The 18,383-nt window shown below is 36.3% G+C and overlaps 1 protein-coding gene across 1 annotated transcript; it reads right to left on the bottom strand.

Moving 5' to 3' along the window:
• Positions 1-4,788: 4,788 nt before the first annotated feature.
• c15h3orf52 (chromosome 15 C3orf52 homolog) lies at positions 4,789-17,736 on the bottom strand. The gene is made up of 8 exons (XM_084126518.1): positions 17,328-17,736; positions 12,983-13,066; positions 10,945-11,019; positions 10,553-10,688; positions 8,635-8,765; positions 5,902-5,972; positions 5,528-5,697; positions 4,789-5,332 (listed from the first exon to the last, which is right to left on the bottom strand). The coding sequence occupies exons 1-8, from the start codon at positions 17,403-17,405 to the stop codon at positions 5,325-5,327; spliced, it is 753 nt and encodes a 250-aa protein (XP_083982644.1). The 5' UTR covers positions 17,406-17,736; the 3' UTR covers positions 4,789-5,324.
• Between the last annotated feature and the right edge of the window lie 647 nt (positions 17,737-18,383).

Here is an 18,383-nt window from a genome sequence, read left to right as displayed (position 1 = left end):
GCATGAAGTGCGCCATTTGGGACAGGGCCATAGAAGATTGCTCACTCAAATGTAAAATAATGTGATCATCAAACATTAAACAGCTTGTAAATCAAAACTGCTTAATGTTACCAAATGAAATTAAGCGTAACCCATGAAGAGAAAACGACTGTGAAGCTGTGGGGGTGTTGAACTCGATCTACTCCATCTGTGTTTTGATCATCGTTCTGAATCTGATCAAGGCGTAGTCTTTGACAAAAATGAGATTTTCTCAACTTTTTTGTTTAAAATGTTGGATTTCTTTATGAAACTTACCAACATTCAAGTGTTGATAAAAAAGGATGCATGAAGCTAATAAAATGTTTTTAAAATTACAGTTAAAGGTACGTATACTGCAAGTGAAAAACTAGTATAAAAGTATAATGTTATGTTCACTTAAAGAAAACTTACAAGTATACTTGCAGTATAAACTACTAAATTGGTAGTTTACTGAGAGTAGCCTACACTTCAGTGTGTTCTTTCATAAACTAAAAAATGTAGCCTACTACTTGTATTAAAATAGTAAACTACTAGTATACTTATAAGTTCACTTGTAATACAGATGCATTACAAATGAGAAACCTCATTGTGTACTTAAAGTTTACTACTCTTACACTTATAGTACACTTAAACGTATACTTTTATATACTAAAAGTGGGCCAATTTAGACCCAAGCAGTATTGAAATAGTACACTTACAAGTTTACTACAAGTACACATTGATATCAGTATACTTACTACATAAAGTACAGTATACTTAAAAATATACTTACTTAAGTATACTTCATAAAATGAACTTGAAGTATACTACTTTTTCATAAGGGTGACTTGTACACACATAAGGACTATGTCTAGCAGCAAGTAACCTGTGAGGTACATAATTCAATTTCTATCATTGTTCAATTATATTTATGAGCTGGATGCATTCTGATGTGCATTTTTCCTGTGTATATTATAGTCTAAATTACAATAAAGTTAATCTTTAATAACAACTAGGCCAATTCTAGAAATTGACCTGGTGGACACCTGAATAAGCCTGTTAGAAACTACTTTACCTGCATTATTATCCAAATCTAATGGTCTCTTTGCTTTTAAAATACTAAAACACATATAATTGTAATGGGCTCTATGATAATCATCCACTTGGATGGCTAGGCATATTTAGACACACAGATGGAAATAAGCAAATCACATTTCTAACAACAAAAGCTTTATCAGCCAATAGTAAATACAGTTATTTACCTGATCGTTTGCATGCTGTCTGTGAACCTCTGGACAAGTGCTTTAATGAAGACAGGGTCGATGTTCCTTTTCTGCAGCTGGTTGACCAGCATGTCCACGTGTGGCATGATCTTGTGGAACAGTGCCAGAAAAAAACAGAAAGCCTCGTCTTCAAGCATCCTCACAAAGCCCCCAGCCTCTCGGACAGTTAGGGGATCAAAGTTTCCATTGTCTCTGATGGTCTGAAAACACTTTAGTAGGTCATCCCTGTGTTCGTACACTGTGTTTACAGCGCGACTGTGGAAGTTCCACCGTGTTGTAGAGGCTCTGGGAAGTCTATGGACAACCACTTGGTCAAGCACGGTGGTTCGCTTGGGTGACCTGGAGAAGAAAGCAGAAAATCCTGCAAGATCGGAAAAAAAGTGCAGACTTTGGGGATGTGTGACGTTGCCTGCTGCATGATGAGATTCAGCTGATGTGCATAACAGTGGACGTAGTGAGCATTTTCGTGGACATCCATCACCTTGCCCTGCACTCCGCCGGTGGCTCCCCTCATTACATTAGCTCCGTCATAAGCTTGGCCGATAAGTTTGGCTTTTTGTCCATCTGGAAGTATGATGCTTAGCCTCTCCAGAAGCGCTGTAGCGATGGTGTCTGCCATGGCATTCTGGATAGTAATGAACTCGAAAAACTGCTCTTGGATGTTGTTGTTGCCGCCGTCGATGATGTAATGTAGCACAAGCACCAGCTGGCAGTGGGTGGAAATGTCAGTCGTCTCATCGGCTTGTATGGTGATGAAATCCGCGTGCTTTACTTCCTCCAGAATGTAATCCTTCAGCACTGACAGCATGCAGTCTAATAACTCATTTTGTATGGTCTTTGACGTACCTTTAAAAACGGTGGCTGTCTTAAGGTGCTCCTCCAGCACGCTGTCAAGTGAGGCAACGAAGTCCACCAGTCTCCTGAAAATGCCGGGATTGTTTGAGGTGTCAGTCTCATCATGCCCACGCAAGGCCAGCTCTAAAGCCCCACAAAACTTCACATAGTCGATTATTTTGGATAAGATGTGCCGGTTTTTATCCACCTCCTCGTTGTGTTTCCTCACCGCAACCCTGTGGCCTTCGTCAAGATGCGTAGCGATGTTAACTCTTCCCAGTATAGCTAACATTAGCTTAACGGAATTATCCATGTGTATCGTTACCTTCTAAGACAGGTGCTTCATATCTCTCACTCTGGTAACTGTCCATGCTGGATCTGTCCCCGTAGTTTTAAAAAGTAAGCACGGAAAGCAAAATAAGGCATTAGCATGACCACATCCAGCCAGACAGGCCTTTCTAGTATACCAGCAACGAGAGAAGCCTCACTAGCCTGCTGTCTGATCGAGATATCAGGTTGGTCTGGGCCCAGCTCTTTCACAATCAGTTTATTTGCCAAATTCTCCTATCAAATGGATCTTGGAGGAGAGATTGGTCAAATCCTCTATTGGCCAGCCGTCCCTGCATATGAGCGCTGCCAGCCTGTCAGTGCTCAGACCATATGCCACACACTGCATCGATTTGGTCTGCATGGCTGTCGTCCCAGAAGGAAGCCTCTTCTAAAGATGATACGCAAGAAAGCCCGCAAACAGTTTGCTGAAGACAAGCAGACTAAGGACATGGACACACTTGTCTTTGTACTCGTCATCTGGTTGCCGCCACACACGCTAGACACCATCTGAACCAAATAAGCGTATCTTGGTCTCATCAGACCACAGGACTTCGTTCCAGTATCCTGTGGTCTGATGAGACCAAGATACACTTATTTGGTTCAGATGGTGTCTAGTGTGTGTGGCGGCAACCAGATGAGGAGTACAAAGACAAGTGTGTCTTGCCTACAGTCAAGCATGGTGGTGGTAGCATCATGGTCTGGGGCTGCATGAGTGCTGTCGGCACTGGGGAGCTGAGCTTCACTGAGGGAAACATGAATGCCAACATGTACTGTGACATACTGAAGCAGAGCATGATCTCCTCCCTTCGGAAACTGGGCCACAGGGCAGTGTTCCAGCATGATAACGACCCCAAACACACCGCCAAGACGATCACCGCCTTGCTAAAGAAGCAGAGGGTGAAGGTGGTGGACTGGCCAAGCATGTCTCCAGACCTAAAGCCTATTGAGCATCTGTGGGACGTCCTCAAGCGGAAGGTGGAGGAGCGCAAGGTCTCTAACATCCAGCAGCTCCGTGATGTCGTCATGGAGGAGTGGAAGAGGACTCCAGTGGTAACCTGTGCAGCTCTGGTGAACTCCATGCCCAGGAGGGTTCAGGCACTGCTGGAAAATAATGCTGGCCACACAAAATATTGACAATTGGGCCCAATTTGGACATTTTCACTTAGGGGTGTACTCACTTTTGTTGCCAGCGGTTTAGACATTAATAGCTGTGTGTCGAGTTATTTTGAGGGGACAGCAAATTTACACTGTTATACAAGCTGTACACTCACTACTTTACATAGCAAAGTGTAATTTCTTCAGTGTTATCCCATAAAAACATAAAATAAAATATTTACAAAATTGTGAGGGGTGTACTCACTTTTGTGAGATACTGTATTTTTCATCTAATTCTTCCAAGACAATTATGTGAGCTGTTATCTACCACATACTTTTTTAAGGTAATTAAGTTCAATTATTTTTATTTCAAATTATACTCTTAACCGAATGCCAACAATTCATATTTGAGTCCATTTAGTTTATCCTAAGGAATTTTAGAAGACATCATTGCAAATTAAAACAAATGAAGCACCTCAGCACCTATCCTGGACCAGACCTTTACCTGCAGCCGTTGTGGCAGGACCTGCCTGTCCCGCATATAGGCCTCGTCAGGTCAGCCATCAGCGTGCCTTTAGATGACGTGGATGTCCTTCATAAATGTTTGTTCGCGAAGCCAAGCCATGATGATGATGGATGCATTGATATATGATTGTTTAGGTTTGTTGATTCCAATGTTGATAGCTTGGTGGCTAATTAATTACTAATTCATTAAATAAGTGTCATTACAAAACAAATTCTGCAATAAACAGGCAACAGAGCCCACTTCATTTTATCTCTGTTTTATGTATTGTCCTAATAAAATAACTGTATACTATGTTGTTCTTTACGTTCTGAATTATCATTCTGAGTATATTAAAATATATTTCTATCATACACTTTAGTTTTCTATTAATAAAGTTTTCTAAATCTTTCCTAAATAATCTTGAGTAAATACAGTGAGAAAACAGATGCAAAAATAGTTTATTTTTCTAGAGCACAAAATTTACAGGAAATGAAATATTGAGTTTAAATCTTCCCAAAACATGCTTAGCAGAATCAATTCTGTGAAGTATTTTTTCTGTGAAGTACCAAAAGAACCAAACTACAAGTGTAAACACCCTAAGAAGACCAGCAGAAAAAATAAAATAATAATTATACATTATATATATATATATATATATATATATATATATATATATATATATATATACACACACACACACACACACACATACACACACTATGTAGACAGACTAAAATTGTTCCATTATAACACATAACAAATTTTTATTGTAAAAAAATACATAAAAAAATCTCACACATACAAAGAATGCTCCACCGTGATTAAAAAATGGCCTACCATTTAATAAAAATCAATAAAACTATAGTACACATATTACAGAAATTCATCCTGGAACAACATGGAAGTTCGCAGCATGGCAACAAAACCCCATACCCTTTAACAGTAGGCTACATCTATATATTGTAAAATATAATAATACAGCAAAAAAACTTTTTGTGTAAAACTATTGTTTTCAATTATTTGATTAAGTGTTATGAAATGTTGTTTAAAAAAGGGGTCTTTTTCATATACAATGTGTAAAATATAAGAGCAGTGATTATTAAATTTTAATTACTGATGGTTAATTATTATTATTAACAAATCTGTTAAAGAGTACAAAAGACAACCAAGTGAATAACGTGATGTGTGGAATGTTTTGTTTTCCGATGAGGGTGGCAGTGGTTCAAATTCACACATTTGCTCAGGAAAAAAAAAATCTTGTAGTTGAAATCTCATCTCATCTACCCAACTGAAAAACAAAAGCAAACAAGAATATCATAGTTAAGTCCACTAATAAAACAAAACCATAGTTAAGTCCACTAATAAAACAAAACCGTATTCATTTGGTAGTACCTGCATGCTTTACTGCAACAAATATATTTTGTCACTATATAATTTCCATACTTCCATTTCTATGAATTGTGTTGATGACTTGTGTATTCACCTTCCATGCTGAGTGATATTGGTATGATATAGAGGGGGTCTCCAGTGTCCTGATCATACAAGTATTGGAGAAGCACATTTTTAACCATCTTTAGGCTCAGAGTGTAGCGTACCAGCTCCTCGTGATCTAAAGGCATCATGAACTGTAGCTTAAACTGGGCTGTAGTGTCCCTGTATCGAAACAAGGGGTTCAACGCTCATTTCTGACAACTTTAACTTGATATCAAAGTGAAATGTTTGTTTGGGCCACACCAAAAACTGTGCTATGCAAAAATGATGTGTGGACGAGGTTTAAAAGGCACACTACAGTCTGGACAAAAAAGTAAATAGAAGAGAAGGTGTAAAATGTGACAATGGAGTGTGAAATTGACTCACTGGAGATGATTAATGGTGACATTGGAGAAGTACCGTTCCAACGCAGGAGAAGAACTGTAGACTTCTGTTAGCTGAGGGGAGATGAGATACAGACAGAAAGATTGAGTCTTCAAATCAAAGAATTGACTTAAGCAGTGCAGAGTGAGCCATGATGCCTCCCAGGAACACTGTCACAGTGAAAGTAGAAGTGCGAAGAAGTAGTTGTGGCTCATACACTACCCTGCTCAGTTCAAGCAAGTTTCAGTTTCTTTTAAAGAGTACTTTTCATGCCCTTTTACAAAGTCTGATTTAGTTTTTGGGCTCATAAAAAAACCCCACATTATTCACATATTCTCCATTGTTGCAGCACCTCTCTTCCCAGTCTGTCAGTAACACTCTGTTCTAGTTCCTGTCTCTATGGCTACGTTTACACTGACTTTTTTTTTTACTCCCATCTGACACGGATCGGAATTTGTTGCACACGTGTAAACACAAAATTCCGCACAATATCCGATTTTTCCGCATCCGATCTGAGCCACTTACATATATCCATCAGATACATACTTGTGGGTGACAAGCTTGCCCACAAAGATAGCTTTTTAATTTGATATTATGAAACAGATGTGCCTGTATGCGCTTGCTGTGGAAGTGGAAACTTTATAAAGTAAAGAAATTGAACATTCAGGAGCTGGTTTTCAACCAAAACAGCTTTACTTTGCTGTAATTAAATGAAGTGATAACTTCGCTGTAATTAAACCAACAAGCTTCACTATTAGTGTCTTGTCCATGCTGGCAAATAATCATGGCCACTCAACATGAATTATATAAATAATTTTAATAGCATGGCCATTCAAAACCAGAGGGTCTACCAGGTCGCATAAAGCGATCACCGACAATCACTTTGGGCGGGAATTAATGAGTGTCTAAAGAGAATGTAAACAGGTGGGCCAAAAAAATCTGATATGGTCAAAAGATTGGATCTGTGCATTAAGAAGTGTAAACGCAGCCTATGAAGCCCCTCCTTCTGAAAAGGGCAGTTTGCTCTGATTGACCAGTGTATTTTGATTGGTCAACCGTTCGTGTGTTTCGGCAATGTCACGCCCCTTACCATAACCACGAGTTTCAACATTACTAACTATCTCAACCAGGCCCCACCCTTTTTTTTTTGCATATGTCATTATTTAAATAAGGAATATTGTGACGTTCGTTCTGGGAAGAAAACTCAAGACTACAATGGAGGCGTTTCAGGGAGTTTCAAACAGTGTTTACTGATATAATAGAGCATAACTGCCTTTGTAGGACTTGCAGACCTTTTTCATGCTCAAACAGCAACATTACACACTAAAGAAAGTACAAAAACAAAGATGAATTTCTTTTTTTTTTAAACATAATAGGTCCTCTTTAAATGGTTAGCTCATACAAAAATGAGATTTGTTTTGTACTCAACCTCAAGTTGTCCCAAACCTCTCTTACTTTTTTCTGTGGAACACAAAAAGTGTTTGTTTGTTTTTTGAAAGAAAAAAAATCCTGACATCAGTGGTAGCTCTTCTTATTGGATTAGTGAGAATTTATCAAGAAGTAACGGTGTTCATTTTGTGAAAGCATTGTGTATGTTCATAGTTCTAGAGTCAAATTCATTTCCACAGAAGAAAAAAGTCATGCAGGTTTGGAACGACATGACGGTGAGTAAATTAATTTGTGGATGACTGTATATTCATTTCTGGGTAAACTATCCCTTTAACACAAATGTCCTTAATCATAATGACTCAAGGTGTTTCTAGGGGGTTTTGAAATAGTTTAGTGCACATATTGGTTGTAAAAGTCACAGGACTTTCTGTGCAATAAGAAAAAAACAGTTCAGCTATTTATTTATTTTGTTCATTAAATCAACAGAAACGAAATGATTGTAAATGAGCCAGATTTAGCCATATAGGATAATTGACATATGTTACCATTCAGGCAACCTAAAATTTAAATAAAACAAATTATGACATGAAATGATACATTCAGAACAATATCCATCCCAATACAATACAATCCACCAAATAAATACAAAACAACACGTTAACAACACAGAAAATATAATACAAGCTGCCTGCTAACTTTTTTAGTGTTCACATCAACAATCCACAGCTTCAACTGAGTAAAAAGACTGCAAGTATTAATAATTAAAACCCAAAGTGTTATTAAGATAATTCTCTGGGTTCAGTACAACTATGCAGTTTTTTTACTTCTTCCCTTCAAACTCGGTAACCCGCTAACTTTCAAACAATATATAAATGTATGCGAAAGAGACTTGTATATCTACTGGTTCAACCACCTAGAGTAGTCCCTCCACTAAAATGACGATTTAGACAACTTCACAGCTCAAAGAACACACATTTCTGTCCTGTCTTGCCCTTTAGATGTCACTTGTAAGTGCATTGCTGTCAGTGTAAATGCATTATTTCCTGCACAAACCGAGAGATGAGTCAAAATCATTTTCTGTGGTTATTGATAACATCAGATGGTTGCCATAGATTATAGCATTGTTTTGAACACTGAACATTAATTTAGTTTCAGATTCAATATTAGTGATGAAAATCAAGTGAAACTTGACAAAAGGGTCTGGTTAACATATCTTTAAATCCATGAATCGATTTCAATAATCATACATGTCTGTTTGATATGTCTGACATAACATAAAGAGTATGAATGGGTTTCTCAAACATACTTCAGAGGCATAATGTCAAGTAATGGTCATATCATCATTACCTGCTGTTGCAGCTGCAAGATCTCTTGGTCTGAAGTGAAACTGCTGTTGTTCACAGTAAAATGACCTCTGAAGAAGCGCTTCACCACGAATGCTGATTTATCATAATTTTCATCCCCGTCGTCATCAATAACTTTAAAACACAGAGGGTTACAAAACAACACTCAGAATTAGATTGTTATACAGGAAGTACTTAAAATTGACAAATAACACATCAAGACATGATCATGAAGTTTATGCTGTTAAAATATGATTAAATGAGTAAAGTATGAACAGTTATGATTATTTATGTCATGTTCCATCATCTCAGAAACAGCTGAGAATTCATAGAGAAAGGCTTCTCTGATCTCACTACTTTAAACATCAATTTAAAGCCATATGTTCGAGCCAGATCTGACCGGCATCAGCCAAGAACAAGAAGCTGAGGCTACAGAGCAAATACACTCTATAATATACATAAACTGGAAGTGGAAAAACTCAAAATCTGTCATGACCTGCATGGCGTAAAAGGCTGTAAGGGTCAACGACATAATGGTTTTTGGTTCAGATGTATGATCTGGTGTACCATGTGGTCATGTGACGTGAATAACATGCAGAAAAAAGTAAAACGGGAAGAGAGGACTGTTGCAGGACTGGCTTAACTGCGGTCTTTGCAGACAGCGTTTGTGTACGAAGTACGAAGACTGATTTCAGACAGACTTCTGAGGCAGAATAACGGTTTAATGATCTACAAAATAGGGCAAGCTTAGGTGAAAACTAGGCGAATATTTAATTACTACAATCATTTCTTGCTAGAAATGACATCAAAAGTGGACATTGGATCAAAACATTGGTCAAAAACGTACATAACGTACATTTACACACAAACTGTCCACCAACCACAACTTTCAGACGCCATCTTAATTTTTTTGCTCAACTGTCACAGAATGGAAAGCACAGGATTGTGGGATATCAAAGGCAGTGAAGGATACATCTATGCGGTCTTCAAAACTTGATCAGATGAAGGTATCTCAGGAGACAGGAAGTGAAGATAACATTGGATTCGGACGTGCCTTGATGCCTTTCTGCCTTGAAATGGCACCTCCGAAGGCAGCATTTATCAGCTTTTAGACGCAGAGTCTGAGCTTTCCGAAAATTCCCAGTTTCAAGTTGTAATTACAAGTTCTACGAGTACATGAACACTTATTACAAGTTGGAATTATGACGTGAACACACCATAAGAAGTGTACACATGTATTCAAGGAAAATTACTTTTTTCTTGAGGATTTTTTCTCAATTTCTTATTTTTAGAGGAATTCATATTTTTTTACTACTGTAGGTGGCTAAAAGCTGCTATTGCTGAAGGATAATGCATCACGCAAAAGATCACGCAATTCTCACGGCCTAGAAAAAATGACATCTTCACCCTTTATTTAAATATTAAAATGAAAGTTTTGTTAAAGATTTCATAAATGTTCTTGTGCTATTTGTGATAACACAATAAAACATCCCAAATTGTGCAGACATAACTTTTAACCAGGCTGGAATACAAAGAAATAATGAACACATGCAAAAACAAGAGAGAACCAATGAAATATTATTAACTGATTATGTTGTAGTCAATGTATGCTTTTTCTATGCATTTTTTTTTTTTTTTTTTTGCATAGCAAAATAAAGCCTGTAGCTGTAGTTTGCCTTTTTTGCCAAATGATTGTCAAAAAAATAAATACCTTAAACACATTTAGTGTTTTGTTCTTCCCTCATATTTAAAACATAAAATATTGTACTCATATTTTGATGGTTTAATCAAACTTGTAGGGTCATTAAAAACAAACATCCCCTCTGAACATCACTTTTGGACACTACTGAATAACAAATTGCAGTAGTGACATTATCAATAACACTCATAGTAGAAAATGAAAATCAATGGAGAATCTATACCTGCACACACAATTAATGAGATCCCAATAACCAGAGCGATGACTAAGAAGACGAGAAGTATCACCATCCATAGTTTGAGTTTCCACACCACCACCTCATTCAGTTCTGTCTTCAGGCTCTGCAACTCCCTTCGCCACTGCAATCACAAGGGTTTCTTACACTGTGTTTCAAAGTCCGGATACTGAGAGCGGTTTAATTTACAGTGCACATATTTGCTTTTGCAAACAGTTTTCAGGACCAGTGATCTTGACAACGCATCCTCTTATAAAACAAATAGTGCACATAACTGGACTAATATACTCAGGAGGAATAAACATGCACCACATTTTACCATACACATTATTTCCCCATGTATATACACCTAAATAATGGCTTCTAGTTTTCAGATTTACCTTTGAAGTTTCAGTTTCGTCAGTATCGTCATCAACTCCATCCACTTCATGCTGAGTCCTATTGTTCTCAGCGGCCTGAAAACACAAATCCAGTCAGGTCAAAGTAAACTAAACGATCAGTTTGAGTTGTCAGGGTGCACATATCAAGTGAAGCTTTCTTGAATAACATGAGTGAAAATAGGATTAGAGATTAGAGGCACACTTTTTTTGTATTTGTCAACCAGACATGCATATTTTTTATTTGAGTCATTGCATATCAAGTTTCAGTGCAAGACAAAGTGGAAGGACCAGCTTATGTAGTTGAATGAAAGAAACTATGATGGTTTTGTGCCAAAGCAAACACATTTTGTGGTTATGCATGTCAAAAATGGCTTTGCATTGGCACAAAACCATCAGATTCATTTATTTTAAAGCCTTTCCTGTAGCTCAAAGCAACAGGAAGATCATGGATTCAACAAGGAAATGCATGAACTGATAAAAATGCATACCACAGGGCTGTGCGTTAACTTTTTTTGCACATAGCACTGGTGCTACAGAGGATGAAAGCTTTGTAGCACAGGCCACACAGTTGCAGCACAAGTAGAGGGGTGGGCGATATGGCAAAAATATCATATCATGATTGTTTTCAGGAAAATCACAATTCATGATTTTATCACGCCAAACTAATTTTCCTATTTTAAAAACAAAGCTTTACAGGGTTACAAAATATATAATAAAAAATAATGGCAGACATTTAGGCCAAAGTGGGCGAAGATAAAAATATTTTATCTTTATGTCATTATAAGATAGATCTTTAATAAGATAGACAACATAATATAGAAATGAAATAAATGTGCTTAATTTAATTTTTTCAGCTACATACACATATACTACACTTCACTGTATAAATTATACATTCTCATTAAAGCTACTGTATTAAAGTTCTTCAGCCAAGAGTAGTGAGTGATTTTCTATAAGGGATTAAGGGATAGTTCACCTAAAAATGAAAATTCTGTCATCATTTACTCACTCTCAAGTTGTTTTAAACTTGATGTTTATGTTGAACATAAACGTTTTTGAAGAATGCGGGTAACCAAACAGTTGCTGGTCCTCAAAAAATATATATATTTTTTTGGAAGTCATTGGGGACCAGCAACTGTTAATACCCACATTCTACAAAAGATCTTCTTTTGAATTAAGCACAAGAAAGAAATTAATACAGGCTTGGAACAACATGAGAGTGAGTAAATCATGACAAATTATTTTGAGGTGAACTATCCCTTTAAGCGACAGCATGTTTAGTTAAGACCTGCACACATCTAGAAACGGCTATATACACATTTTCTCTCAACTGTTTTCGTTCACTTGACTTTAGACATAACCAAATGTGTTTATGTAAACCTCGTGTGTATTTGGCAGTATTAGCACAATCAGACGCGAAAGATAAAGTCCAGTTTGGCGCGGTTTGACAGTGCGTGGCGACTGCGCGCGCTTCGGGCGTACGCGCTCAGAAAAAGTGCATCATGTCAGAACAGAAGGCCAATGACATGTTTACCCGGCAAAGCTTTAAATCACGAGCAAATAATTAACTTTTGTGATTGCGAATAAGTGCAGTGTCCTGTGAGTGTAACTCTACCGCTGCATTAACATGTGATATGAATGTACGTCGAGTTTTACAGTATTGGGACTGAAGCGCCAGAACTGCGGCTGATAGAATGTGCGCTGTAGCACGATACTAACATATTTCTTCAAAAGCAGATCGTGGAGACATTAAATCATCCACGATCAAAAATCGTGATATCGCAGAAGCACAAGTATAAAACGACTGTAATCGTGTCTGAAAACAAACACAAGTAACGGAGTTTACAAAACTGTATCGCACGCGTGCTACAGTGGGACATTATTCATCGCACAGACCAATCTTTTCGTAGCACATGCGCACTGTAGGCCTACAGCCCTGCCTTAAATGCAATGTAAATCACTTTAAATAAAAGCGTCTGGCAAATGTAAATCATTTACTTCTTCAGCCAATCAAAAGTTATGCGTAAAAGGCATTTACCTGTGGTGTTGGTAGAAGAGGATTAGAAACTTCATCTGTCCCCGATTCGATGTGGTATGTGCAAGATCCATTTCCTGGAATTACCTGTGAACACTTGCACAATTTACACTATATACACACATATTAAGATACAAATATTGGTCTGTATAGTTGCAGTGTTTTTTAAAATATATCTTTAGATATAACGGCCACTAACAAAACAGTGCCGAACATGGCAACAGGGTCAATGTCATAAAAGAGAGTCCATCATGAAGAAAAGGGTAAATCTTTTAAAAAGAAGGGGAAAACTAGTTTTAAAATGTGCCACGTTCTTAGAAATGTACTCTTTGTAATCATGTTGTTTTCATATGGTTTTGAAATATATTTATACCCTTTTGAAGAAACAACTCAGGCAACCATTATGTAAACATTTCCTATCCACTTTATATATATATATATATATATATATATATATATATACACACACACACACATACATATATATACATAGTTCTAAATGGTTCAAATCTGGACTCTGACCGATGCCAAAACATGAGCCTGATGGACTTGTTCTCAAGCCACTTCTTGGTTGTCTTTCCAATTCCTTTTTAGATAACAACTTTTCATTTGTGGGAAGCAAGTTATTCTGCAATATTCTCCTGTACTCCAAAGCATTATAGCTTTTTGAAATTGCTTAGACACTAAAAGTGGCACTGCACTTGAGGCCAACTCAGTGAAACCATGCATTGACTCATATACTTAATCTTCAGACCAAGTCTGCAAAACTGCAAGCAAATGATCTGCTTTACACACAGTTTGCAGTTGTAAAACAAACCTTTTGAAAAAAAGCTGAACAGTTCTATACATTAGACACATTACTCAACTAACAGCTCTTGTGGTTCATTTGGGAAACACTGCCATCACAATCATTTCACAATTACCTACACCCAACGATCATGTGTGAAAACACTTATACAGGATTTGTTCACTTAGAAATCAAATCTCATTGTTTTGAGGGAGAAATAATTTATTTAACCCCTTTGTTTATAGTGTAAAAATACCAAATTTTAATTTAGAAAACAATGTTTTGAGAAACACATTTTTCACCCTTGCATTTCCGTTTATTTTGTAAATATATACAAGTCACCTCTATTTCTCAAGACTTGAGGGTGAGTAAATCATGCGGTAATTTTCATTTTTGGGTGAACTATCCCTTTAAAACAGGGACTAGTCTTAAGCCTTGTCTGTGAAACCGGGGTACGACTTTTCACAGTTAAGTATCTCACCAATACCAGCAGCTAAAAGGCTCCCCACACAATGACACCTCTTCCCCCATGCTTCACTGTGGTAGAGATGCATTATTATTATATTTCTCGACAGATTTTCGAAGACACCACCAAGGAACATCACCATGCAACTCTGTCTTTGATGTTTTTCTGCCTTTTTAAGCAGTACATTTGCTTAATTTTTGCTAAATTACTGAACAGTTTGTGGTTAAGAAGACCATTAAAAGCATTTAGCCATTTTGCCCATTTTTATTTTTTTATTTTTGACCCAGAAGTGTGAGTGTGTTTGTTTTTCAAGGTTCATTTCATGTATTAATTGAATTTCTAGTGTAGTGTGTTTTATAGAATAATAATGAAATCACAGATAAGAAAAAAATAAATAAAATAAAATTCAGGTCACTTATCCACATAATATAATTCATTAATGGCCATATGTAGCCTTGTAATCCTGCAAACAAACCTAAGATGGTTTGCTTATCTTAGCTGAGGGTTGTTCCATAAAAGACGCTTAGAAAAGCGGGGATTAAACTCCAAAACCAGACTTGAATGAGCCTAACAAATAAGTTGGGGCTAAAGTGGTTCCATAAAAGGTAATTGAAGTTCACGCAATCTCACTAATTTGATCCAGGTTTATCAAGTCTAGATAATTGCGTGTGCACGCGTTTTTGAAGCAGCCCTAGAGGTCGATCGTGGATCAAATCGATCCACCATCAAACAGCGTATATTTTGTGCTGTTTTATGCGTTTGTGACATGTTTTTTTTCTTCCTCAGTGCAACATATATTCTCCATCTGTAAATGTTAGAAAGTCATGCAAATGTATCCATTTTACTGCTAATCTTCATATTGAACGAGCGCTGCTGCGCGCCAAATAGGAGCGCAATAATTCTTACTAAAATATACATTTTGCTTGGAAAATTAATATGCAATATTTTATAACACTAGAAATATCTTCTAATTATTATAATTTATCTTTAGGATGTTGGATAAGTTGCAGTGAACTTCTAGCGAACAGAAGTACTTCAGTGAACAGAAGTAGCCTAATTCAGGGAAGATTTTTTTTTAAGAAACTAAATATATAAAGATACAAAAAATAGTTGTGGGTATAGGACCTATGCTACTTAATAAATATGATGTATACTTATTTAGAATGCTGAGAATTACAGCTTTTAATGCAATAATTTTTTGGAGAAAGCAAGAATCCCCAGTTTTAAATGAGTGGTTAGATTTAGTTTCTAAAGTACATTATGGAGAGGATAACATGAAATTAAGAGCAAATGTATACATTTTGAAAAGATATGTGCAACTCTAAAATCAAAGAGTATTCCATAAAATAAAGGAATATATATTAGCCTACATTAACTACATTTTTATATAACCCTCCCTCCCTTTTATTTCTAGGCTAGTTATTTGTTATTTTATTTATTTGCTTATTTAATATTGAATATTTGATATTCAAATAATATTACTTGAATAACTATTAGGAATTATGTGTCATTATAAGAGTTTGATATAAATATGTGAATGTTAAATTTTTATTAATATTTATTTATTGTTTTTTGTCTTTTTCCCCTTAAATCATATGTAAAAGTGTCTAACTATGTACTTTTTGGTTATTGTTCTAATCATGTGTTTTTTAGGCTATGTGTTGGTGGGTATTATCACAAAAGAAAAAAAGTAGAAGGAAAAATAAGGAATATTTATTGGGGGAAAATATGATGTCTTTAAAGGAACTGTCCATTTGTATAATTGTGTTAAATGTGTTTGAATTGAAAGACATAATAAAGTACATTTTATATATATATATATATGCTAAAATATTTGTTATTTGGACATTAGATGTGCCTTATTTAGAATTTTAAACCTACAAGTGTATTTTTATGATAGCAATAACTGTAAAGGGTCTATTGTAATGGGGTAAATCAAATGTAGGCTAATATACTGTCAATTACTAAGCTCAGATTCATCTTACCAGTTAAAATTCATACTGTGCTTTTGTAATTATTTATTTTTAATTTTGTGATTTTAACTTCTGCTTTACAGAGCTTTTTTTTTTAGATTGTGTTCTAATGTTCTTCTAATAATCATAAACATGTACTACAGCTGCCAAACAAAACCAGAGAGAAATGTATTCATAAATCTTTAAAACAATCTAATTAAATCTTGGGCACAAAACATTCAGCCAGTAAAAAAAGAAAACCTGTAGTATATATATTGTATTTAGGCCTATCTATCTATATATCTATATATCTATATATATATATATATATATATATATATATATACAGTATATATATATATATATGTCTATATTGTCTAATTTATCATTGTAGCCTTATTTAAGTTGATTTTCTGTATACTGTGGACTTATTTTTGGACTAATAATGGTTAATAAAGTCCAATAATGGTGAGAGAGTGTCAGTGGTAATATCGGTCAGTGTTAGAGGATCTGTGTAACAGCTGAGGCTTAGCCTGACAGTTAGCCTGCCCTGGACCAGGCTAGTTTCCCAGCATAAGTTGCCAGGGTAACTGAGTTTGAACTATTTTAAGTTTGCTTTATGAAACAGAAATCACCAACAATAAGTCTGACTAACCAAAATAAGCCTGGCTTGTATTCTAATCTTGTTTTATGGAACAACCCTCTGGTCTCCAAGCCTGGTCTGTTGTCTGGTTTTTTAAGTTTTTAGGAGAATCATTAAACTTGCTGATGACCATCTTGGCCAGGCTGGGAGACCAGTTTAGACCAGACAACTTCTCAGCTGGATACATACATGGTATTCTATGAAGCTGGAATACAATAATGTACAGAAATTACATATGAATGTAGCCTAATAATTTGGGTCATGGTATGCATTTAAGTACTAAGGTAGCCTACAACTACATTACTTTTTGTACGGAATTAATAATCAAAGCGTTTTTTCCATAGATCCTTCGACCAAACAGAAATCATACAAGTCCCTCAGGTTAAAACTAGTGCTCTCTAAACTTGAACGCGCTTGCCCAGACACCATGAGAAACTAAACTAGTCAATGAACATAAGACTAGATTAGAATGAATAAAAGAAACATTTTTGCCAATTTACCTCAATTCCTTGGTCACCGGGGTCGTTATTGTTGTCACAGGCAGCTTTAAAAGGCTTTAACTCCAGCTCGTCGCACATACTTCCATAGACACTATTAAACAGACAACCTGCGAAACACACCCGGAACTGACAAGGCAATGAGTAAGAACTGCGTTTCCCCCTGAGCTGTGTTGTGGCTAGAAACAATGCCGTGTTCACAAATGTTAAATTTTTTTGATAAAGAATAAATAAGCTGATTCCATGTTTCTTCTCAATGTGGATGCTGATAATGATAATACAGGTAAACTCCAAGTGTTAAAGCGTGTCTCGTATTTCAATTGCGAGGACTGTCTGTGTAATAAAGCGAAACTGAAGAGAAGAAAAGTAGGCTAAAGCTGAGCTGGGATGTTACAGTAAGTTCAGGAACTGTGGGTGTAGGACATGCCTTTGCTGAGGTCACAAGTTAATTGTCTTCCACTGACGACTGTGATTCAAATTACACCAATGGCACCAAATGTGTTGACATTCAAATTTTTCCAGGTAAACACAGGTGTAAACCCGTCTGCCCCCTTTTGGACACACATAGACTGCATTTTATGCACATTTAAAAGTAGCCTACTGAAAGTCAGTCACTTTCTCACCCCCTGTATTTCCAAAACTATATTTTATCAGTGGAACACACAAATAAATAGGTTTTGATGTTTTAAAGTGTGTTCACTCTGCATTACAGAGAGTGAGGACTGTGGCTCCGTTTCGAGTGCTTACACAACCTTTGCGCTATTCTTCTGAAGGAACACAGTATTGTGTGAGAAAGAGATTTGTATTTAAAGGGATAGTTCACCCAAATATGAAACTTCTGTCATCATTTTCTCACCCTCAAGTTGTACCAAACCTGTATGAATTTCTTTCTTCTGCTGAACACAAAAGAAGATATTTTGAAAAATATGGGTAGGTAAACTATAGGCTATGGAAGCCCTGAACCGCAGCGTAAACATTTTTTTTTTTTTTGAGACTTTAATCTCGAAATATTTCGACTTTAATAGAGAGACAGTATACAGTTACTGTTAAGTTTTCTCG

Source organism: Abramis brama (assembly GCF_963993115.1).
Source record: "Abramis brama genome assembly, chromosome: 10".
Taxonomy (NCBI): domain Eukaryota; kingdom Metazoa; phylum Chordata; class Actinopteri; order Cypriniformes; family Leuciscidae; genus Abramis; species Abramis brama.
The sequence above is the reverse complement of the archived record's forward strand: the minus strand, read 5'-3'. Positions and strand labels throughout refer to the sequence as shown.

Coding starts and splice junctions, on each gene's coding strand:
- c15h3orf52 (XM_084126518.1), bottom strand. CDS start 17,405: ATGTGCGACGAGCTGGAGTTAAAGCCTTTTAAAGCTGCCTGTGACAAC. Junction 11,020..12,982: donor CTCTTCTACCAACACCACAG/GTAAATGCCTTT, acceptor TTGTGTTTTCAG/GCCGCTGAGAACAATAGGAC. Junction 10,689..10,944: donor ACGAAACTGAAACTTCAAAG/GTAAATCTGAAA, acceptor TTGTGATTGCAG/TGGCGAAGGGAGTTGCAGAG.